General features: G+C 37.0%; 1 protein-coding gene across 11 annotated transcripts in view; it reads right to left on the bottom strand.

Moving 5' to 3' along the window:
• The window catches only part of PTPRD (protein tyrosine phosphatase receptor type D), a 523,599-nt gene that overhangs the window by 78,343 nt on the left and 419,161 nt on the right, over positions 1–26,095 (bottom strand). For all 11 annotated transcript variants that reach the window (XM_047767649.1, XM_047767654.1, XM_047767651.1 and 8 more), the window contains one exon: positions 418–541. In XM_047767649.1, coding sequence (XP_047623605.1) covers positions 418–541 — 124 coding nt within the window. The remainder of the gene's footprint in view (positions 1–417; positions 542–26,095) is intronic.

The raw sequence follows: 26,095 nt of genomic DNA, 5'->3' as shown, positions 1-26,095 counted from the left end.
TTGACTATCCCTAGTGGTTATCTAGATTTACTTACAAACAAACAAGCCCCTCACCTTTTCTAAGTTAACAGTCTATGGACATCTTCTGAAAGGCTCTTACTTATTCACAACCATCAGCAACTATCAACAGGCTACCTCAGTTTGCTTCTCTTATATCAATATCAACTACATTGTCAAATCTTTCATCTGGAGCAGAGAAAAGGTAATGAGTGATACCCTTGTATTATATAGTGTCACAGATACTGTGTGCTCAAGTACTGGTATCTTTGTGTGAAAAACAGAAAATAAGAACAAGCAGCGCCTAAATCTTAAGTAACTATTTTCATAGATGGCTGAACACCTAGGTAAAACTGTATTTTCCCACACATATTTAAACCTATGAAAACATGTTTATAAATTACATCTATGTTTCCTTACCTTCTATTGCTGATAGGAGAACTCGGGAATGGTCATATGCGATTACATTTGCATATCTATTCTTTGGTTTGTTTACTTCCAAGTTTGAATGTTCCCATGTGAACTGCTGGCCAGGGTCAACTGACTATAAAATAAAAACAGAACACACACACGATCAATACTGAATAACATCAGATTATATGTATTTATCACAAGTAACAAACATGATTTAAAAAGAAAATTCTGCAGCTATACTTCATCAAGATGATCCTAGCTGTAAAGCTGAACATGAATATAACCAGGATAAGATGAAATGATTAATCACAGGAAAAAAAAGTGATAGTCACCATCATTGATTCAAATGAAAAAAAAATCAATATAGATGTTCTGCTAATAGTGGAAAAGCAGGTTTTTATTTTTTTCTACTTTTCCATTTCCTTCTCTGCTGATGTAGTTTACAAGTTATCTTGGTTCAATATTCCATCCAGTTCTGTGGACATTATTTTATCTTGATTACTCTTCCTAGTCTTTCCTATCTGTACTTAACCCTGCTGTTCAAGCTGACTGGTCAGTCACTGGATTCACTGAGCACAGGCTTTTCTATTCTTTCTTCACCTACAGATTTGCAACTTGATGGCAACTTAAAATGTTGTCTATTTCCATGTGACATACTATGACCACTCTCCAAAGATAATTGTACCATTCAAACAGTTAAGAATAACAGTAAAGAAGGTAGGTCAATTAAATCTAATAATCATGCTAGAATAGTAATTTATAATCTAATGCAGATAGGATCTAATCACTTTTTTATCATTATGTGTTATGTTTTTATTTTTTAAGTGTCTATTTATTTTTATAATGATTTTTATTTTTTTCCATTATAGCTGGTTTAAAGTGTTCTGTCAATTTTCTACTGTACAGCAAGGTGGCCCAGTTACACATCCATGTATACATTCTTTCTTCTCACATTATCATGCTCCATCATAAGTGACTAGACATAGTTCCCAGTGCTATACAGCAGGAACTTTCTTCCTGATTTTTAATGCCTTGATGTCTTAGTTCAATCAAAGAAATTGTTCAATAATCTAAAATAAATATTACATAGGTATAAAACACTATATAATTTTCTTCACAGTTAAAGCAAAATCATATTGAGACTGAATTTACACTTTGATTATAAAACTCTGGGGGACTTTTTAATTTCCTGCAATGTTAGGGAAATAAAAATATTTTTTCTTTCATAAGATACTGACTCTTTTTAAAGATATAATTTCATGGTATAAGGAAACACAAGTTCAGTAATTACATAACATGATTTTCAATGACAAAAACCAAGTTTTCAGAAGTAACTAATGATAAATTAGGTTTCTATACAGGTGAAATTCTTTACAAAGTAAAAACATTGTTATGTTCATAGGTTTTAGCGGTTATTTTTGATACTGGATATTTTACGCTCTTATATATGTAGAACTTGAAAGTAAAATAAATCCAACAGCTGTTGCAATATTAAGTACATACACAATTTGTGTTAAAATGGATAGATTTCAACATGATGGTAAAACTCACCAGTGTAGAGTCAACCCCATTAACAGTCATGAGTAGCCTAGAAACGTACTAAAATTCTCAGCAGTAGAGACTATAGCCTCTAATTTACTAAGGATTATAAAACCTCTTTTCTTTTCATAGCCTGTGCTAATCTGTATATAAACTAGTCAATCACTGGAGGGTATGGAGCAAAATAATTATCCATGCCTAAGAGTCTAAAGAATAATGTAATTAGGGGGTCTTTTTAGTTCATTCTTCCAGGGAAGCTCATCATCTCTCCTGCAGAATGTACTCCTCTCCAAGGATGCCTTGAGTTAAAGGGAACTGAAGCATTCAGATGTCCAGGAGTCGAGCCTTCTCCACACAAAGCAGTTCCAGCCCTGCCTTAAAAACTTCTAAAGTATGTCCCAACTCTACCATTCCCTAATTCCAGTCCTTCAGTATCTCATGTCTCTGACTGGAATCCCTTCTCTAAACTCTCACTCCGATCCATTCTTGTCACCAAAGCAGACTTTAAGCACAGTCCTGGACAGGTTAGGACCTTGTTTTTAAGAACTTCCTCTGGCTGTGGGTGACCTCCAGCTAAATTCTGAAGTCCTGAGCCATGGTCCGACCTAGACACCTTTAGTCATCTTTGCATTTACAGACATGCCTCAATAAATAGTCCAACAAATGCTTTTTAAATGAGCTGAATTGGTGAATAATTGTTGCTGAGAAAAGTTCATAAAGGGAAATAACAGAGTAATTCCTTCATATGACATGGGAGTTAGCACAGAATGGTAACTGCAATGTGCAGTGAATTAAAGTTTAATACTTTAATGTTCATTATCATATGGCTTTGTAATTAAGTATGTGTTCTTAAAAGTACAACTACCACTAATATTCCACTTTACACTGATCAGCATCACTGAGTGAATAAGCTTCTTACACATCATTCTCAAACACATCCCAAGGAGCTCCTAAGCTCACTGATATAGTCATTCCTTTGGTAGATCTTCTTCCCAGAGTACCATCACTTGCACAGGTGCAAATGGCATGCATTTAATTAGACTAATGAAATCACATCTATCAACTCAAAGACACTGTTAACTCCTGTTCATTTCCACTCTTGCCACATATTTGCAGCCCTCTGCATTATTTATTTGATACCTACTTAGAAGTTTAAAAACTGTTAATGGAAACATGAGTTGTATGTCAAAAACATTAATATGTTTAGGCTGAAAGTGCAACCCATGAGATGAAGACCTGAAGGTAATAGGATAATTATAATAATAGCTGCCAGTTCAATTATGCTTTACATGTAGTATCCTATTTAATTTTCACAAATGTTATGAGGTAGGTATTGTTGTTTTCTTAATTTTGCAGAAAAAGAAACTGGAATAAAAAATGATTAATTCAATACATTTTACTGAGGGCTTTCTCTGTGGCAGGCATTTCAGTGGTTAAGCAATTTGCTAACACAGCTAGACTCATACGTTTACCCTTAAATCAGGTTTGGGTGATTTCAAAGCCCACTGATAATTAATAGCTGGCAATTACTGAGCCATGATACTCCTTCACTGCAAAATGAAGAAGCCTAACAAACAAAACACTTCAACTTAACTATCCTTTCTTTCATCAGTTCAAATGATATTTCTTTTCAACTGATCATCCTGTGTGTATGATCAGGCCAACCAAAATACTGTTCTCTTGCTCTCTGTACATTCCCTGCTCAACCAATGCCTGCTTCACCTATAGCCTACTCATGTGACTGACCTTTCTACACACTTGCCCCTGCCCCAGCCAGTGTTGTTCTGACCTTTGGTTCAGACATTTCCACCTGTTGGATATCAAAGGGAGTGGTGAGGGGCTTGCCCGTCTGCTGGTTTCCCTGGGAACCAACAAGGAGGAGGCAACCTGATGTCAATTTCCCTCCTAACTGGAAACTGTCTCCTTTCCCCTACTGAAGCCTGCCGCCATGTTTTGCCCATGGTCCTGCTGGCCCCACTGGCTGGAGTGTCACTCCAGGAGACCTTGTTTCAGACACGTAAGTTCCCCCATTCATGAAACCATTAATGTCTCTGTCGCTGACTCTGGCCCCTTTCTTTGGTCTTGAAGCTGGGCAAGCACAGGCCTGGCAGGTCTGCCGGGCCCAGCCTAACTGGTAGAGCAGCAGGGAGACCAAAGAAACTCCCGGGAGCGCCAAGATGTCAGGAAATAAGGATGGGAAATGGAAAGTTGTGGCTGCTGTGCACTGATAAGTGGAGCCTGGAAGTTGCAGGGGTAATCCTGGGGTGGCCTCCACTGATGTGGGACCTTATGGTGGCTGTCCTTGATGAATGGGGGTTATGGAAATAGTACTAAGAACTCACAGACATCCCTAAGGCTTTTGGGGAGATACTGGCCGCCATTACCTTGGGAATAAGTGGCTGTGGCTGTGGGCTGGCCTTTGCATTTTGTATCAAAGACACAGATGCTGAGCTGACAGCCCAGGTGAAGGGTAGCTTGAATGCTGATTCATGTTCCTCTGAAACTGAGCCATGTGAATGTGAGTGAATGATATGTATTATTGTCTATTACTGTATTTGTTGAAAGTGAATTGGTTATTTAGAAAGTAAAAAAAAAAAAAATCCCTGAAAATGTCCAAGATGGGACTCTTTTCACATTCTAAAACTGGTTTTTGCACTTTTCCTAAGAAGAAATTAGCTTTCTAGAAGGAATTGTTATTTTTTCCTCTTGTGCCTTTGAAATGTAAATGATCGACTTGGGTTCTCAGGAACTTTAATCTGATCCCTAAGAGTGGGGAAAAAAAAAAAAAAAGGCATTTTTAAACTCTAGCAGGAAAACTGTGAGATCTCTGTGTCTACATGGATATATGTTTGTGTGGACCTTATAAACATCATGTGTCTCTGCCGCCAAATGGCATGGGCAAGATTAGTTTAATTGGCTTAAAAGAAATGAAGTGCTTATGTAAATTCAATGATGTCTTTGTTGCTGACTCTGGCTCCTTCTTTGGTCTTGAAGCTGGGCAAGTACAGGCCTTGTAGGCTTGTGGGGTAAAGCCCCGGACTGTGTCATTCTGGGGCAATTACATAAGAAATCAAATTTTAAAAATGAGGTTGGCTTCACATGGATGATAAAGCAGATGGGATGCAGCTTACATTTATACTCGTTTTACACGGATCAAACAAGCATTGATTAAATAATGCTGACTTGTCTTTGTGCAACACATTCTCATCCATCTGTATCTATCTGTATGACTGAATGTTAACAATACACAGCATAGGTCATTATTTTGGAGCTTGTCAGAATGCTGAGAGCAGTAAATTCAGTAAAGAACAACTACTGGAAGTAGATGAAGTATAAGAAGATATTTTCTATTAAAAAATAACTTGGTTGAGGAAAATCAGATTTCAATTACCCATGTTAATGAGGCAAAGATAACATGGATGAATAAGATCCTAATATTCAAAACCCAATGTTTAGGATTTTTCCAGTGCTAATGATGACATACTTGCTTTGCCTCTGTTTTCTGGCTTCTTTTGCAATCTTCTCAAGGAAGAGTGAAATGGCCCCCGTGGACAAAGAGCAAGACAGGTCTTGAGTGATAAAGAAGTTAATTGCCAATTCAACCTTAAATTTTTGGCCAGTGCATCATGACCATGCCTCTTCCTACTATAAAATTAAGCTGAGGCCACCCCAATATTATTCAAAACAATTTGAAATACACATATTGGATTCAATTATTTCTTGCTATTAGCATTTTCCTGAGCTTGACTTTCAGATATATCTACTCATCCTTCTGTCTCTGTTAACAACATTCAGTGGGATACTCCCACCTTCTTGGCACTTAAGCCAAAATTCTACCCTCTTGAGCCAGAATCCTGATTCAGTCCTCCTCTTCAGTCTCCCTGAGGAAAATTTTGCAAGCTGGAAATAAACCAAGTTAGATTTATTCAACCAAAAGTTAATTAACAGGCTTTTTACTAAGTTGTATGAAATGTGGATATTGCATTGTCACAGAATTCATAAACAAGAATGCTACTTCATCTAGTTTTTCCAATCAACAAGGCCCTTGAAGATGTGCTGATGAACCCCATGTAGCATCTAAAACTTTACCATGATGCTAAACCATCTTGCAATGCTCCCTGTCTGCACAATTGGCATGTGATACACTCCCTTTCCTCTTCCCAATAGCTTTTGACTGAATAATTTCAATGCTAACATATTTTTATCACAGTGGCTTTGCCTTACTGAGAAAAAGTGACAAAATAAAATGAAAAATCCCTCTGTAACTTAAGAAAGGGAAAGCTTCAAGTAAATACCTGCTAATATCAAATAGTTTGCATTTACGTATTTTTTAACTCGATGGTATGAAAATTCTCAGTTTTTGTCTTTAACTGTAACTTTGCCTTAAAATAGGCAAGCAAAAAAAAAAAAAAAGTAAGTGGAAATACAAGCTACATTTAACTTCTGGATTTATAATTTTGCCCTGTTTTCTTGAATCTATTCTCGATTCTTACAGAGTTAAAATAGACGCATTTTACAGCTAAAGTTTATGTAACATTTACTGTGTTTTCCTTGTGGTTCACCTATATTAACTCATTTTATCTTCACAAAGACCCTAGAAGTAGTTATCATTATTATCATAAATCTGCAGGTGAGGATACTGAGGTATAGAGAAGTAAAAATTCTTTCTAAGAGTCAACTTGCTCCTAAGTTGAAGCTAGATTTGGAGCCAAGGTATTCTGGTGCCTCCCCATCCCAACCCCTTCTGAGTGCTTAGGAGCCATGCCATGCATCCCTTCTGGCCAAGCTGGGGAAGATTCCTTAACTCTTTCACACATACCTTTCAACTGTTCTCATGAAACACAATGCAAAAGGTGGAAACAGAAATATCTATAGTGCTTCTGATCTATATTTATACTAAGCAAAAAATGCTCATAAATTTGCACAACTGATTACAGTCATTGAGTAAAATTACATCTTGATATGAGAGTGACCTTTTTTTGACAAAGCTGAAATGATCATCTTAAAAGCCCTTTAAATATGGTTGTGCCACATTTCAACTTCCTTATCCAGAAGAAAAATACAATTCACATGTACAAAGAGTAGACAAGTTGCTCTATGTTCCACTTCTCAGTCCACCAAGAGAAAACCTCAAAATACTCCCTTTAGAAACTCATCAAAGAGAATCCACAAAAAAGATACATCTTTTGTGTGTTTCAAAACAACTAACAACATTTAATTATATAGAGGAATAGACCAGCTACTTGACTAGCCAAACTATGGGTCAGACTAAGCATCCTTTATATAGGGAATTGAACTTTGAATGACCTTAACCTCCAATGAAACCCTATCTTTCCACAGAGTTGCCTATCAGTAGGCTCATTTGGACCTCAATGTGGTTGACACCCAGATACGAAAAGTTTTTCTGGGGTTTAGAAGAGCAATCTCCCATTGACATGTACTTCTGCAATGATACTTTTTTATCTTATATTAATTCTTTTTTCTTATTTTTTCTTATTGAAGTGAAGTTGATTTACAGTGTTTCAGGTGCACATCTAATTAATTAAGGTACATAATACAGATATATTTCAGATCATTTTCTATAAGTAATTAAAAGATAATGAATATGGTTGCCTTTGCTATATAGTAGGTCCATGTTGTCTATTTTATATATATATATATATAATACTGTATATCTCTTAATGCCAAATTCCCAATCTATCCCTCCCCTGCTTTCATTTCAGACTTTATTTTCTGTCTGTATTTTTTTTTGGAAATGATTTCATTTGTATTTTTATTATTATTTTTTAGATTCCATATATAAGTTATACTATGTGGCATTTGTCTTTCTCTGACCTACTTTACTTAGTATGATTATCTCTAGGATCATTCACGTTGCTGAAAATGGCTGTGCAGAGCTAACTCCAATCCTTTCTCAAGGTCTGTCCAGTGAAGTTCAAGTTTTGGCACCTAGATACTGCACACACCATAGGTGAATGTCTTGGGCTGGGGAGTGCAATGAGGTGGCCGGTAGAGTCTGTGTTGGTCTCTCTACTTTTTGCCTGCTGCAATCCAGTTGTTGCTCACTTTCCTCTGAGTCTCTGAAGCATGTTAAGTGAGGCCTCTTTGCTCTGTGATTGTCATAGCCTTCTCAGAGGCAGAGTCTACCCCTCTGTTGTTGGAGTAGAAGCACTGAGATCCATTTCAGTGTTGCCATGTGAGGTAATTGGAACTGGAGAACTCAAGTGGGGAGAGGGGCCACTAAGTATTACTCTGCAGGAGCTGTCAACAGGAAGGGTTCTCTGTGGTGATGGTTGTCACTCATTTTATGGGCTCACAAATTGCAGTTTTGTTGGCACTGCCCTTCCTCAACCGTGGGAATGCAAGCGGTCAGCCTCGGAGTCTCTCAGGTGCTGTGCTCATAATGCCACAAGCACAGATCTCCTGGTGCAGATCCACTGAAGCCTGGCACCAGGACTGCTGTAGTAACACATCTGGACATGCCTTGGAAGCTATGGAATGAGCCCAGAGCCAAACTCCATCTCTGCCTGCCTACAAAGCCTGCAGCTGCTAATGCCAGACCTGACCCAGCCCTGGGAGAAATAGTAATCCTCTTGGATGTCCTGCAGGGGCTGAGCTTAAAAAACCACCAGTGGTGGCATAAATTCATGGGTCACATCTGCTGGCACAAGACTCAGATTTAAGCCCTGCCTCTGTATGTGGGCAAGCCTCAGGCACTTGTTTTTTCCCAGTGCTCTTAGAGGTGGTGTCATACCCATAGTGAGCATGCTGAGAATGAGGCTACCATGGTGGAGCCCTACCCCTCCTGTTGTGTTCATGTTAACCAAGGGGCTTCTATGACAGACCTTGGCTCTGTCCTAAATACACTCCTTCTCCCTAAACTCCTGATTCTGTTCATGCCTCAGACCACCCTCTAGCCTTTTAAGTTTGTCTGTGCAGAGCTAACTCCAATCCTTTCTCAAGGTCTGTCCAGTGAAGTTCAAGTTTTGGCACCTAGATACTGCACACACCATAGTGAATGTCTTGGGCTGGGGAGTGCAATGAGGTGGCCGGTAGAGTCTGTGTTGGTCTCTCTACTTTTTGCCTGCTGCAATCCAGTTGTTTCACTTTCCTCTGAGCCTCTGAAGCTCCCTATATGTTTACTGGCCAATCTCCCATCTGGTGAAGGTGGCTCCTTGGGTAAGGACACCTTTCCAGTTTAACAGCTCCCTCACAGGGGCACAGGACCCATCTCAGCTCCTTTTTTTTTTTTTTTCCATCCTATTTGGTTATATGGTGGTATTTCTTGAAGTTTTTGGTTGTATTAGATAATCTGCTAGCATTCAGGAAGTATTCTGTGAAAACCATTCCACAAATAGATTTTTTTTTAAGGGCCATACTTGCAGCATATGAAAATTTTGGGGGCACGGATTGAATCCTAGCTGGAGCTGTGAGCTGTTTTGCAGCTGTGGCAATGCCAGATCCTTTAACTCACAGAGCCAGGCCAGGGATTGAATCTTTGCCTCTGAGGCAACTCAAGCCATTACAGTTGGATTCTTGACCTACTGCACCACAGTGGGAATGCCAACACATGTATTTTTGGCATATTTGTTGAAGGAGGTGTGCTCCACATGCTTGTATTAGGCTATATTTCACCAATTTCAGTTTTCTTAAATTTAGTGAGTCTTGTTTTGTGGCCTTGCATGTGATCTATCCTGAGGAATATTTTAAGTGATGTAAAAAGAAAGTCTATTCTGCTGCTATTGGGTGGAATGCTCTATAAATATAAATTAAGTTCATTTGGTCTAATGTGTTATTTAGGCTCTGTTTCCTTATTGATTTTCTGCCTGGATGATCTGGCCATTGATATAAGTTGAACATTAAATTCCCTCACTATTCTTTTGTTACTCTCGCTTTCTCCTTTTATGTCTTTCCATTTGCTTTATATATTGAGGTTCTCCTATGTTGGGTACATGTATAATTGCTATATCTTCTAGGATTGATCCCTTGATCAGTATGTAGTGTCCTTTGTCTCTTTAATATTCTTTATTTTAAGGTATATTTTGTCTGATAGAAGTATTGCTACTCCAACTTTTTTGATTTCCATTTGGTGTACTATCTTTAACATCCTCTCATTTTTAATCTGTATGTTTCTAGATCTGAAATGAGTGTCTTTAGGTAACATATATTTGGGCCTTGTTTTTGTATCCATTTGGCCAGTCTATGCCTTTAGGTTGGAGCATTTAATCAGTTTACATTTAAGGTAAACACAGATATGTATGTTTTATTACCATTTTTAAAAACTGTTTTGGGTTTGTTTTTGTAAGTCTTTCCTCCCCCCTCTTCTTTGCTTCTCTTTTCTTGTGATTTGAGGTCTATGTTTAGTGTTATATTTGTTTTTCTTTTCTTTCTGAGTGTACATCTATTACAGATTTTTGATTTTCTCTTATCATAGGGTTAATAGAGCAGGGTGTGTATATATATATATGACTTTTAAGTTGTTGATCTCTTAATTTTAAATGCATTTTAATGCCCTGCATTTGTACTCTCTTCCTCTCAAGATTGCTGTTTTTTTGTTTTGTTTTGTTTTCCTAGTTTACATTCAATTATCATGTTTAGCACTTAACTGCTTATTGTGGATACAGATGATTTTTACCACTTTTGTCTCTTAACCTCCCTACTAGCTTTGTGTGTGGATGACTTCCTATGTTTACTGAAGCTTTGCCTTTATTGGTAAGCTTTTTCCTTCCATACATTTCTTTTTTGCCTTTCCTTTATTTTTGCTTAGGTTTTAGATTTTAGTTATATATTGGCTGCTTCAAATTAAAGTGAATAATGAAAAAGGAATGGACAAAATAAGGGTTGATGATCATGAAGATTAGAGCTTCACAAAGAATCATTTTACAAATATAATTCAGACACTAGGATTTATGATGTTATTTGGAAAAGCAAAGGAATCAAGAATTGTCCAGATAGTTTTGGGCAGGACAATATTATGAGAAATTTATTACCTGTTCTGATTAAAGAGATAGAGTTGATTGGAATGGTAGAAAGTAATTACAGTGTTTACAAAGTGAATTGTATATAAGTAAAAATAAAATTATTTATTAAACACAATAAATGTGCAGCATTTAACGGAAAATTCATAGTGGCATTCCTTTCTTTTCTATGAATAAGAGAGCACTGGTTTTTGGCATCAAATTAGCAAGATGAATGCACTAATTCCTCACAACTGTTTGTAAATGTTGATACATCTGTACAGACCCAAAATTATTAAGTCAAATAAAATGTATAAGGCACCTGACGCAAAGTTATCACTAAAAGAAATGATAGAGAGGGAGGGAGTGGGAGGGATTGGGAGCTTGGGCTTATCAGACACAACTTGGAATAGATTTACAAGGAGATCTTGCTGAGTAGCATTGAGAACTATGTCTAGATACTCATATTGCAACAGAACAAAGGGTGGGGGAAAAATGTATACATGTAAGGATAACTTGATCCCCTTGCTGTACAGTGGGAAAAAATTATATAAAAAAATAATGCAAAGAAATGATAGATACCCCTACTCATTGACTTATGTAAGAACATGGGTTTGTCTTAGAGGTCGTTATATACTAGTTTATACCAGTTTAATCACTAAGAGAACCAGCTTTTACTCTCACACTGTCCCAGTTTGGGCAATAAATTATAAGGCTAGAAAAGTCTCTAACTTCTTCATATCCACATCTATATCTTGGGATCTTGGTGAGCTTCATGATAGTGTCTTAACCATCACATCCAAGGGAGGATGTTTATGTGGAAAAAGAGCAAGAGAGAGTCAAACAGATGGCAGGTTCTTCTTTCTAAGTTTGCATACAAACTCTATCACATGAGGTGAGTGAGGAAAAGTGAAGATAGCAGTTTCTGCAGAACAATACCTACTCCACTTATCTACTCTGCTGATACAAAAGTGGGAAATGAAAACTAGAATGAGAGAAGATGGGTGGTGTGACCCAATTATTCACCCTTGTTCAACCTTCCTATGGAATTGCACAGAAAACAGAAAAAAAATATATATAACATGTGATCTTAATACCCTGCTCTTACTGATATAGTAATTTAGCATATTTAGATTAAAAATTTTTTTTTTCCTTTTGGGCAGAGTGGTGCACGGGAGGAATGTGTTGGTACACACACAGGTTGGATGTGTATTCTATTGTGAGGGAAAAGACACAGGGAACTGTCTTCATCATTGATCATTCCATATAAACCTTTAATCTTCTGTGTCCAATATATTTATAATATTTTTAAACTATTACTGAAAAAATAGGTATAATTAGCTATAATTTTTTATTCCTTTTTTAACTCTCTGTAAATGGAATGATAGGATTATTCAATTGCTTGAGTATTAGACAATTCTACCATCACATATGTCTTCAAATGTATGTTCTAAAGTGTTAAAATATATATATTAACACGTTTTTTAAAAAATATACATTAAGATACTTAAAATTCTGTGTCAGGGGATAAGAAATTAAGTCATATATGTTAGAAATGATTAGAGAAGATGACGACCATAATTATCTGATTCTCTTAGAAAGGTGGTGGCATCCAGCATCACAGCTTGATGACATGGCCATGGAGATCACACAGCTAGTGCAAGTGAGATCCCCAGAAACCAATGACCACTCAAAAATGTATAAAACTAAGGATCAGGTTATGGAGTAAAATGACCTTATTGAAGTACTTTCATGGTCTGGAGGCCTGGCTTGGGATTATTTTGCCTTTGCCAACTGACTCATATTATTTCTACTGTGCACCTTCTTCAAACTAAGCTAGTCACTGAGCCATCATCTCCTAGGGTTAGATTTAAGACGTACTTTCAGGCACTAAACTCTGCCTAAATGCTCTGAAAGTGAAAAACATGTTTTTCTACCAAACAAAAGTACAGAACAGTCGCTGTAGAATCAGGTATAACAATAAAAATAAAAAAAAGGAAATAACTGTAACATACAGTAATAGAGGAATAACTTACAATTTTGTTTTTGCTTTTTGCTTTTTTAGGGCAGCATCTGTGGCATATGGAGGTTCCCAGGCTAGAGGTCAAATAGAAGCTGTAGCCACCAGTCTACGCCACAGCCACAGCAATGTCAGATCCAAAAGCCACATCTGTGACCTATACCACAGCTCATGGAAATGCCAGATCCTTAACCCACTGAGCAAGGCCAGGGATGGAACCTACCTCCACATGGATCCTAGTTAGAGTCATTTCCACTGAGCCACGACAGGAACTCCAGATATAGCTTTCTATATAATTTGATTTCAACACAATTCTTACCAAATTTAAAAGCAATCTTAAATTTTTACCCTATATTTTTAAGTACAGGGATAGAGGATTTCAACCTCTGATATTTCTGCCCTCCCAACCAGGTCCCTTCTCCTTCAGTCTCTGCTTCTACACACACACACACACACACAACTCTGAAGGACAGAGAGAATGCTGATATGCTGTTCTCTTTCTTTGGAACTGAATAGCCACAGTGGAACAAAGGATAGAATAGTATTGGCAGAGATGACTGAGAATGGTAGAGACCCATAATCATGAATAATAAGTCTGCATTAATAGTTTTAATGACTATTCTAGTGGTTTAATAGAATACTATAACAGGATTTCTAGTACAATTTTTCTGAAAGCTTGTCTTCAATAAATCTGTCATTACGAAGAACTAGATTGCTTCACCACATAACCATAGTTTACTGAATCTGGACACAAAAACATTATGGCAGTTGTCATCCTATATTAGCATCCTTGTCCCAAGTATTCTATTAACTATTATGAGAGAGACAGCTACATGCTCAAAATGTAGGTCATTAGTGAAAGAGGTGTATTTATGCTAAGGAGATGCATTAGACATTTAACAAAACAGGACAGAAAGCTCACAATTTTGTGTGTATGGACAGAAGTTGAAACAGTAACTGTAATCCAAACACATAGGTGTTCTTTCTGAAACAGCTTATTGAATTCTTTGGAAGATTAGTTTTTGAATGCCCATAGCACCGTTTCTACACTTGTCCCATAGTATTTTACACTGTCTTGTTTCCTGTACTGACTGAAGGTTCTTTAGAGTCAAGGATTGCCATGTTGTGCTCAGTGTGCAAGCCACCTCAATGGAAAGGCTTAAAATCAATCCTGTCCTGGTCAAAGACCCATATTCCAGCCCTCAGCTCTGTTTTTCTCTCTCCTAGTCAGAATTTCTCAATTCTGACTTTCATATTGGAATACTTTTGACTGGAGAGAACTTTGTTATCATTTCTCTCTATATATTTTTTTAATCCTACATTTCTTTCAAGGTTCAGCTCAAACCCAACAGTTCCACCCCCTAAGTCCCTTTCTGCCTGGACCTCTCTCCCACATCCTTTGACATGTATTATTACCATACATTACACTGTGGACCATTCATTTGACAATTTGTTGCCTTTACCCTCATAGCATTTCTTCTTTTGAAGTTTAAAGTTATTACTATGTTATCTTTTTATGTATAATTCCTGTTTCTCCAACTCTCCTATAAATTCCTGAATGAAATATAGTTTACTGTATATCTTAGTAGAATATAAAATTGATAGCCAAGGACAGGTACAAATAAAATATATTGATACCATGTTAACATTTTTGTTTGTTTCAGTTGCTGTGAAAGTTTTTTGAAATTGGGAAGGTCATATCTTTTGTAATTATATTTTCACCCTGATTTGTAGTTTTCATCCTGAGTCTTAAAAATGTATGCAAAGATTTTGGACCTGAAAGTAACAGACTGATGCCTACTTCAGATTATCTTCCACATTAAAGCTGATAACTGTAAATTCATTGACTTTACAGCAATCTATATTATCAAGACTAGTGAAAATTACTTGGATAAACTGTAATTCTTAAAGTTGCACAATTTAAACAAGGATCACAGTATGTCAGAGGAATAAAAAACATCCCTTTTCCTATCTAATGTTGGAAAAATTTGAATAAATATCCCATTCTAGGGGATCTGTATATGCATATTTACAAGTAATATAATTGTAAAAACAACTGTTTCTTAAAAATGAAAATATTACCAGTCAAGCTATCTTATGAAAGTAAACACAGCCTTACTATATATATATAAAATACACATAACATATATATATACACACACACATATGTTTATTTAAAATATGTATTAGGATATAATATTATAGACTCTGCTTTTTATTACACAGCATAAATCCTATTTACTCCAATTTGAGGATGTGCTTTGATAATTTAACAAAATAATAAACAAAATACAAAGAGGCTAAACAATCTTATAGAAAGAAATATGGGTAAACTAACAAAAAAAGACTTGTTCTACTAGATAGACCTTCTTTTGCAATATAGATATTAAAATACAAGTAGGTTAACAACCAATGATTTATAATAAGCAAAGTAAGATGAAATTTATATAATTTTTTTAGTATCTCATACTACTTTCTGGAGGTACGTGTTTCATCCTGTTAAGGAATTTTGGTTAAAATTATAATACAAAATACTATGCTTGATAATTGGCCCTAATGCTTAGAGAAACATTTAAAATTCTGCCATAGAAACATAATAAAGAATACATTTGGTTCCTTAATCTTACTTTACATAAATTCACATAAAAGGCTGTGAGAAAAATATATTTTCTCTAAAATGGGTCTAAAAACCTAAAGAGTTTAAAGGATTTATTTTTCAGCCCAAGAAATGAGCACACATAGATTTTGAAGAATAGAAGAATAGATTTTAGATAGCTGATAGAATTGTAACTAGATTTCTAAATCCTTGAATTTACTGAATGTTTAGAAAAGCAAAAAATCTCATCACTCTTCATATGGTGGCTAAAACTCCAAGTCCTATTACACTGGAGTAAAACTCAGAGCTGCATTTTATTGGAATCCCGACAAAAGCCAGTTATTGCAGGTATAGCCTAAAATTTGGCTAAAAAGTGAAGGAATCCTTTAGGCTCAGGATTCACAGGCAAAAATTTTATATTGCTCATACTTGTATCCCCAGAGCTCAGCAAAGTACCTGGTACATAGTAAGAACTCAGAAAATGTCTGTAGGATAAGATGAACTGAATATAAAGCTAAAAGAGGAAACAGACTTCTAAAGGAATGGGCATTTACATGTTCAGGAATTTTTTTTAGAAGTAGTCAATATTTTTAGAATTGGTCTTCTGCTGTTCTCATGGAAGAAATGAGCAGCTTTGTTTCAGAGTTCATTTGTTTATTCTCTAAGGAAAACTATAATCCTTGGTTTGTGGCATCACAATTGTTTGCTGTGGGAATGATTATAGATCAAAAACAGAAAGATTATATCCCTTTGCAAGAGCAAATGAGTAGCAAGAACAGATGAAGCCTTAAGGAAACAAAGATGTTCTTTTCATGCAAATATGTTTATGATAAAGCTATAGAGATAAATACTGAAACAACCAGTCTTTGTGAAACTTGCTGGCAAATTTTAAGCTTTGAGGAAAGATGATTCCCCCACCCCCCAAAACCCCAGGCTGACCTTGAGATAAGAACACTACAAATAATTTTATATTACAGACACAGCAGGAAAAGTGAGTTCTGCAATCAGCATTCTTCTTCTGCTTTATATCAGGCAGGGGAATGGATGGCTTCCCTGCATGGACAGAATCACTGTCAGATAACCTGATCTCCTGTACTGTCATACTAATATATTGTCCAAGGGAGGTTCACCAAGAAAAGTCAAATGTGGATTCTCCACTGAGATAGAAGACCAAAGCCCATGAAGTTGCTGTCCCTCTGTCCCCAAAGGACCTATGCTGCAGTATAGTAATATTGTAACTTAATGAAACATCTCCAATCATGACTTGAGCAACTATGTCCATCTCAATGTCAAGTAACTATGCTTGGAAAGAGGGAGAAGTGAAGAGCAAACCATGTTCCTGCTTCATTTTTTACATTCATCCGTACATTCATTCCAGAAACACTTACCATGCTAGCCACAGGTAAATAAATGCCCCAATATTACTAGCAAGAAGCTCTGATTCTAGCGCACACTAATAAAACAATAAAGACTGTGATCCCTTGCAAGGTCATATATCCAAGCACAGCAAAGAGCAAATCAAATCTGCCACACACACCATAACAGGCACCTTTATATTGAACTTTTACTTAAGCTTCCCCCAGACTTTGACAGAAGCATTTTCAAACAACTCCACGGGACCACGAGCTCCCGGTCAGGTGCTTAATCATGATACAAACAAAAGAAGTATAAATCTTCATTAAAACGTAGAGGGGAAAAAGCCTAGTAGTCTCCTTGATTCTTTATCATAAACCCATTTAATATTCAGATCTAAAGTATATCCAGGGAATTGTACATGAATTCTATTTCAAAACGATAAAGTACACAAAATATATCAATTTGCTTTTGGCCCCAAACTGTCTTGTTTCTTTTCATAAATAAAAATCACCTTTTTTATCACAAATTTGATAGCTACCTAAATTTCTAGTACTCTTTCTAATTTGGGTTCTCACATAGAAAACAAAACCTCTTTGATGTTTCAAGTTAACCTGTTGTTAACATGTATTACTAGGGTTTTATTTTCAGAGAGTATTTCTATTTACTCAGTCTGTTTTTATCTGGAGAGTCTATCTAGGAAACATCAGCTTTTGTAAACTGTTAGATGAGAAAATGGCTGAGTGACTTCACCACATTACTTAACCTCCTGGAAAACGTCTTCTCCTCAGTTAAACAACAGGGGTGGATTAGAGAAAAGACTTTGGAAATCCTCGAATAAAATCCTCAGTGGAAACTTTACTATAGTAGATTCAAACTTCTGAAAATTCAGGATAGTTTTGTTTTGTTTTGTTTTTTAAAGATAGAAGACTCCTTGAGCTGTGACAGGAAGGATCAATACGGAAGGAATAGAAAAGGAACAAAAAAGGAAATCAATGCCCAGTTGCACAGCAACATCCACTGACTCCAATGCTTAGGATGAAAGTTCTTATTCTCCTCATGTCTCAACTGATGACAAGGAGGTCAATTAATTACTGTGAGGGGAAAACGAGACGAAGTTCTTCTGCCTTTGTTAACGCAGCACCCTAAGTGCTCTTAATACAAGGGAGGCAGCATGTCACTGTTCATTGACTATACTAATTATGGTTTCTCAATCACTTCAGCCATGCCCGTGCTCCTGAGTCATAGAACACCAATAGGAAAAATCAGCCCTGAGCCTTCAGGTTGGGTTGGGGCATGACTACAATGAGAAGTCAGTTGTGGAAACCTGACATCAGAACCTCCTCTTTATAATACCTACTTTTTTATCATTATTTTTTTTATATTTAGGGCCATGCCTGCGGCATATGGAAGTACCCAGGCTAGGGGTCCAATCAGAGCTGCAGCTGCTGGCCTATGCTACAGGTACACCACAGCTCATGGCAATGCCAAATCCTTAACCCACTGAGCAAGGAAGGCCAGGGATTGAACCAGTGTGCTCATGGATACTAGTTGGGTTTGTTACCCTGAGCCATGATGGGAACTCCTATAATATGTATTTTTAATAGACTTTTCTAACAATCAGAAAAACAGAATTCTAGTGTTAGAGAGATTCTAAAAAGGGAACCCAGTATAATCACTGATCTGATGCCAAGCTTCTGTCTCATCAATCCAGCTCATCAAATTACAGGCCACTTGACAAACTATTCACCAGAAACAAAAAAGCTGGAGCTAAAACAAAACAGTAACAATAACCCTGAAGCAATTGGAAATAAATGCAAGTAGGCAATGCGTTTGTACAGTTCTGCAGTCATGAAATAGGGCAAACTTCTGATCGTGAAGTAACAGCTTCTATCTTTTTAAATCATTCAGCAGCTCATATACGAAATTAAATTACAGGAACTTAAAAGAAAATTTTGCATGTGTGGAAGAGTGTTTTAAAAATCTTAAGGGTAAATGTCACTTTATATCATTTTAATAGATTTATGAAGCTTAATTTACTGTAGTGAACAAGTTTCCCTTTTCATCATGGGTTTTATCTAAATGAAGTTGGAATTGGACTGGTGATAGGCAAGAGGAGAATATTTTACAAGCATATTTCTTCACTTTTTTTAATCTTTAGGATTAAAGAAGTAGGTAGACTTTCTGCAGTTGAAAATGTCAAGACAAGAAGCAAACCAATACCAACTATTTTCTCTGAGAATTAAGAGTGGGTCTTTAGGGAGTTCCTGTTGTGGCTCAGCAGGGTATGAACCTGATTAGTATCCATGAGGATGTGGGTTCAATCCCTGGACTCACTCAGTGGGTTAAGGATCAGGTGTGCTGGGCATTGCCTTGAGCTATGGTGTAGGTCGCAGATGCAGCCAGCATTGCTGTGGCTGTGGCTGTGGCAGAGGCCAACAGCTGCAGCTCCAAATTGACCCCTAGGCTGGGAACTGCCATTTGTCACAGGTGTGCCCCTAAAAAGCAAAAAAAGCAAAGACTGGGTCTTTATACCTTCTAGTCCTTCAAATATTCAGTTCTGCTTCCTCTCTCTCCACTCGACTTTCCTAGTAACCTGGTTAAGATTAGAAGACAAATGTAGTCACTGTTATATAAGAAAATTTATATAGAGTTCAGTTACCGAATTGATGATTCTAGTCCAACTAATTAGATATATCATTCTCTGTTCAATATTTGAGTTGGAGTAGTACCTCTGATTTCAGGTATAAAAAATAACTCATCTTCAAACTTTCTAATTAAAAAAAATACCAGCCTTTCCCTTCATGTTCTTGTTTGTATGAGGATTTTTACCCAAAGCAAATCGTCTCTTTTTGTTGATGACAAAGACTGTCCATGATATTGAAAAACAATTATTCCAATATTGGGGCTAATATGCCTTATTTTGGATCAGAGAAGATCACCAATTTAAGAGCAAATGATATAAAATTTGTCTTATTTTAAGATCATAATGAAAATGGTTGTGGAAGGAAATCAACCATCCAAGTGAATTATGTATTGTGGTCAGAATATGACCCTGACACCAAGCCGTGTGGGTTCATTTCCATGCTCATCCACTTAACTAACTATGGCACAAGTTGGACAAGCTGTTTAACTTTTCTGCAGTCCAGTTGAGTACCCTCTTATTTAACATGGGAATACTAATAGTACCTGTGGGGAAGGACTGAATGAGTTAATAAATGTAATGTGTTAGGAAGAGTGCCTGAAATGATAAGTGCTGCATAAATGTGTGTTATCATTATCCTTACAAGGCACTTTCTAGACTGTGAAGCTCTATAGAGGGCTAGATATTATTATCATAAAATTTTGTTACACAGTTTAATACCAGAGAAGAAGATACAATGAAATATTCTGCAAAACTGTCAGAAGGGAGAGTTAGATGACAAGGAAGAGGGGGAAAGTGAAACAGAGGCGGGAGAAGAGAAGGAAGAATAGACTAACTCAAGGATCTTCATGAGCCTCTGGCTGGACTCTAGATGACTGATGAGTACCCACCATTAAGGAAACTTATTCAGCAAGTGACTATGCTACATGCATAGACTTGGTAGTTAAAGCCAAATACTTGAATCGCTGCATCTGTGATGACTAATGTTTCCCAAGGCATTGCTAAAGCCACATGTTCCTGTAACGTCTTAATGCCATTATCCTCTCTCCTTCCAACACGATGGTGTACTCCATAACTATGTTTTCAGATAGAACAACAAGCTATTCAGCCACAGGAGAAAAAACACGGCAAATAATAGCATTACTACCATTCATAAATAAATAAATAGGTAAAGACATTCCTTGCTCTAGTTCCTTGCTGCAACATTGCTAAAATTTTCTCCCAAAAGCTGTACTCATAGGTGATAGGAATATAGACGCATTTATTTGGTCCCCATGGTGTTTGCAGCTTTGGGACTAGAGTCAGGAACTTGAACGCACTTTTGCAGTGACCTAGTGCAGACTCCTCAGCCTGCTGGCATGGCCTTTCTAGGGGATAATCACCTTTCCCCCTTATTTCTCAAAAGCAGGACCCCAATATTGCAGGGACAGGTACAGAACCCACAAGGGGACCCTGAGTAAGCCAGGTCTCTTCTCATGTCCATGCCTCTGCACACATCTCCCTCAGCCTGTGGTCTTGCATTTCTAGCAAACTTAAGTGTCTCTTCCACCCAGATGCTCTCTGGGAGGCCTCTTCTCAGTCCTTAATATGGACTGGTCCTTATTTTGTTACCCCTGCCCCCCACACCCCAGCACCACACACTAAGTTTATAATTTATTGGTTCTTTTTTCTGTTTTACCTAGGAGACTATGGACTCATCCCTGGTAGATCTAATTTCTTGCTCTTTTTTTTTTTTTTAATTTTGCAGTAATTTTTGTCAAGTAGATAAGGCATTCAAACTGCTCCTTTTATAAATAAGGAAACTGAGATGGGGGAGTTAAACAGCTTGTCTAGCAGCAAATTCATAGCAGACACACAAGAACAGGTTCTACTTTTCAGTGAAAATAAGTTTTTCTGGATATTTAATGTGGCTTTAATTTCTAGAAATTCCATAATGTATAAAATATAAAAAGAACTTTGCAGGCATCATAACCATCCTATGCCTTCATCCTTGCTCACCTTCTCCTAATTGCTCTCATAGAGCTTATTTTTGGAGGAGGAAGAAAGGAATGTTACAGCAAATAAAGTGAGCACTAAAACAAATTCAGTGTTACTAAGTGCCTAACACGTAAGTCATTAGTATTAAAAGTCACAGCATCAGGAGCCACTTCTGTTTACTGAATGCTTGCTTTGTACAGAAAGGCAAGAGGTGAGGAGCCTAGCATATATTCATCTTCATAACAACCTCGTGAGTGGACACTATTATTCTCCTCTTAAATATGAGAGAACAAAGGTCAGGAGAGGTGAAATAACTGGTTCAGGGTCAAGCAGCATGGCTACTAATTGGCAGAGCCAAAATATGAACCTTATTTCTCCTGACTTCAAAGCTCTCTCCAGCATCTGCTCATCCATTCCTCTAAGTGTACAATTATCACTTTGGCCCTAAAACCCCAGCTTCATTTTAAAATCAAAATAAAACTCAAAAAGTGGATTCTTTTTTAGTTCTTTCTAGAGTCTCTTTGAAGTTGAAAGCTTACTTTGGAACTAGAGACACTTCAGGATTAATTGTTTCCTGAGAGCTTTGGGCTTCACATGAGAGAAGGTGGAAAGACAATTTGGACAATGTCCAGGGATGGTTAAGGGCCAATTAGTTATGGTGAACTCATGTGAGAACAAGAATTGAGAAACAGAATGTTGAAGTTATATGAGAGGTTCCCTAAGATGCAGCTTTGATTCCCAGAAGAAAAAAAAAATTAAAAAGCTCAAGTAAAAAAGATATGTAGTTGAACCTTGGTAAGGAAAATGTTTGAGGTATTACAACAACAACAAAAACCGAGTAGGTTCAAGAACATTAAAAAATATCCAAATAAAAATAAGCTTTGAAACTTGTGGTTGCAGTTCTGACAGCTACAGAAATTCAGGAAGAATAAAAGGCTACAAACACATACACACGCCCTGGTTTTAGATGCAACATTACTTCTAAGGTGAGCTGCTGCGTCTTTGTGTCCTAGGAGATTTGTTTACAAGATTCAGAATGGCAGCCAGCTGGGAAGGGACTCCCTGTACCTTTAAATCTTACTTGATGAGGCTGGTCCTTTGCTATGAACAAAGAAAGCATCTTCTCAGGTTGCCAGCTGGCAGGCCCATCTTTACTCTAAAAACCGCACTGGGAGTTTAATCAGTAGGTACTTTTGAGTTAAATCTGAGGGGTCTGCATTAAAATGTATTCACTTCTGTGCTGTCTAAAGATAATAACAGTCTATTTTCTGAGAGAAAAGGGTCTGAAAATAAGGCTTCAGCTGCTGATAGATCAGGTGGGGATGAGAAAAGCAGCTCTTTTTATAGACAGACACCCTTTGTTCTGTTCACTCCTGTTGTTTCTACTAGCAATTTTGATCACAACAAAGAGTTACCATAAACTGTAAATGCAGTTAAAAATCAATCCAGACACACACTTTGGTTAATTATTTGCTGGGTGCTCAGTGGTGAGCTTGTTGCCACGTGGCCAACAGCATACAGAGAAGTCCTAAAACCTGACCAGGAGAAGTTTATATTCGAACACAGGAAATGAACAGAATAAAAGAAAAGACAACAGAGTGCTAATTGCATTGATTGAAACTAGCAAGTCTTCCTTTTTTTCTTATTTATTTCCTGAGTTTAGCAAAGCCTTAGGGCCAAGGACAGGAATGGGAAGAGGCCATTGTTTCACTGATGCTAAAATATGTTTTTTTTTTCACATTTTAACATCTCTGAAATTGATGTATATCTTAAAATTGATAACATCTATTTGATGAAATAATAGCTACTGAGACTACTAAGCACTTGTATGAGGGATTCTGCTAAACAGTTTATATGTATCTTGAGATACGTACTAGGATTTCTTCCTTTTTAAACATGAAAAAAGCAAGATACAGAGAGGTTCATTTATTTGCTTAAAGTCACACAGTTTGAGCTAGGGGCCATACTTAGGCAGCCTGACTCAAGGACTGGTTTCTTAGCCACTGTGCCATACTGTCCCCACTCTTAGTTCCTGAGAACAAGGCCCTGACTGTCAGGCAGAGGGGTTTGGAACCTAGTCTGAAGCAGGAAAACTGCTATGTTTTAGGAAGTATGCAGTGATTACCCTACTCTCACCTCTAATCCTAGGGTATCAGGTGATCCACTTTGGGACGGGACACTTAGCCATTCATCCCCCCTGGAGGAAGTTAAAACCTCGCTTATTCAGCCCAGGTACATACTTATTAGTTCATAAAAATCACTCATTTTTCTCCTTCCATTACACGAACCACCATAATTTGTTAAATCTACCTCTTGTGATTCATGTGTCAAAAATATTTACAAATGGAGGCTTTTCCCCAGTCAATTCCACTCATCAACTCTGCATAAAGGAAGAAAATATATCTGTCAGATAATGCTTTGTTACTTCAGGAGTGCAGAGTAGCCAGTTTGAAGAAAAATTCAGTGCATTCAAAGCTAGCAAAAAAGTCAGAGCAGTGTGTGTGTCTGTGTTTGCATGTGTGTGTGTTTGGTTTCTTGTTTGTGTATGTGTAATGCTCTAATGCATGTCCACCCTCATGAGTTTACACATAAATTATAAATTAGTTGAAAGCAGATATGACAAGTGGTTTTGCATTATGAATGCATGGAGTTTTACAGAACATTAGCAATGAAGGCTTTCTGCCTATGAATACACTCTGACACACACAGTCAAATACATCAAGAGCCTTCTCCTAGGAAAAATAGAAATATTTTCTTTTGTGATCATTGCTTTGATGACAGTGTTGCCCCTACTGTGGAGAAATACAATGTTTACCATGGGGAATAAAGAAACTATCTATGGAAAAAAATAAATGTGTCCTTAGAATGTCACAGAAAAAACAATGGATTTTTCCAGGGATAATCATGCAATGCAAACTGGTGACTATGACATTTTCTCAATTTCTTTTTTGTATAAAGATTGATCTAGTTGAAGATTAGGTTTCTGAACTCAAAAAATACTTTGATGTTTAGAGCAGGTGAGTTAAAGTACAGTGTTCTTCTAAGAACAAGAAAGCATGATTTTTGTGACCGGCCATATACTAGGTATGTAATTTTTAGCAAGTCACTCCTTAATCTCTTATTTCTTAAATCTAAGATGAGAAGATTAAACAACATGATCTATGGGGTCTACTCCAGATCTAAACATTTAAAAATATGATCTAAATAATGTTTTATAATGTCTCTATATTTTGGTACTGTTTTGATATATTTCACTGTTCATGAGGAAATAGTATGTTTTTCCTTTAGCTGTCTCAGCAGTGTTGTAAAGATTTTAGCTTATCAGACAAAGGTGCCACATACATGTTGTCATTAAAATGGAAAGACAGGGCACTGTTATCTGGAATGTTTCAGATAAGAGGCTCATTATCATCTGCACAGTCTGGAGATGGGAGAGCATTGCCATGAGTATAGGAAGAAGCTCTCAGCACATGTGGATGCTAAATGTTGGAGGACACAAGGGCACTGAGATGAAAGATAATACACAACCACAGACAGCCAGCAAAGATGTTGGGACTGGGCTTTGTGGTGGGAGAAAAATAGCTCGGGGGGGTCTTTCTGATAGGGCTTTTGGTGATTCACAGTTTCTTGCCACTCTCCAGTTGCAACAACACTGTTCTTCAGAGTTACGTAGTATTTTTTAAAACTTTGTTTATTTTATACTGAAGTATAGTTGATTTACAGTGTTGTTAGTTTTAGGTGTATAGCACAGCGATTCAGTTGTGTGTATTCTTTTTCAGATTCTTTTCTATTATAGATTATTAAAAGCTGTTAAACATGGTAGTAGTTTTAACACATATAGGTTTAAGATAATACTATAAAATAACTAGTGATGACAAGTGTGAAACTAGATGTTTGGTATTTCTGTCTGTGTAACTGCCATGGCAGGATGAACTGTGGTCCAAAAACTAATTTCTAAGTCAGCTATTAGGAACTTGGAAGAAAATTTGCTGTAGTTACTATTTAACAGGGAAGTTATTTTCTCAACCGAGACAAAAAAGGTATACAATCTATAATGTCCCTAAAGCACATTCTGTCCATGACAAAATGCTCCTCACTCCTTTTCTTCCTAGTGACACCACCTATACCACTATTTCTTCAATACCTTTTCCAGTTCTTCATCTCACTCTAACCTTTATGAATCCCAACATCATGCATTAGTATTTCAAATTAGCTTCTAGGTATTCTTTTTTTTTTTTGGCTTTGCCTGCTAGACATCCTGGCAATAGGATTTTTTTTTTTTTTTTGGTAGCTTTTATATTCCTCTCAGCACTTAGCATGGTGCTCTTCAGTAGCAGTATGGTGGCTAAGTATTAGCTCATATTCTCCAGCTAGAGGTAACTTTCTTCTGTTCAATCCAAGGAAGGAGCCTGATCCATAGGAATGGGCTCTTAGCAGCTAATGTGTGTCCTAATGTGTCTACACAGAAAGTAAGTCAACTGAAGTTCAGAGGTAGTTCTCTGGTATTTGGAATTTAACAAGAAAAATTGTGTCTCTATGTAAATGAAAATAGGATCAAAGGACATATTTTCTGTGTGTGGGTGGGAGAAATAGAAGAA

Source organism: Phacochoerus africanus, chromosome 2, assembly GCF_016906955.1.
Source record: "Phacochoerus africanus isolate WHEZ1 chromosome 2, ROS_Pafr_v1, whole genome shotgun sequence".
In the NCBI taxonomy this organism is placed as follows: domain Eukaryota; kingdom Metazoa; phylum Chordata; class Mammalia; order Artiodactyla; family Suidae; genus Phacochoerus; species Phacochoerus africanus.
This window is presented reverse-complemented; position numbering and strand designations above follow the sequence as displayed.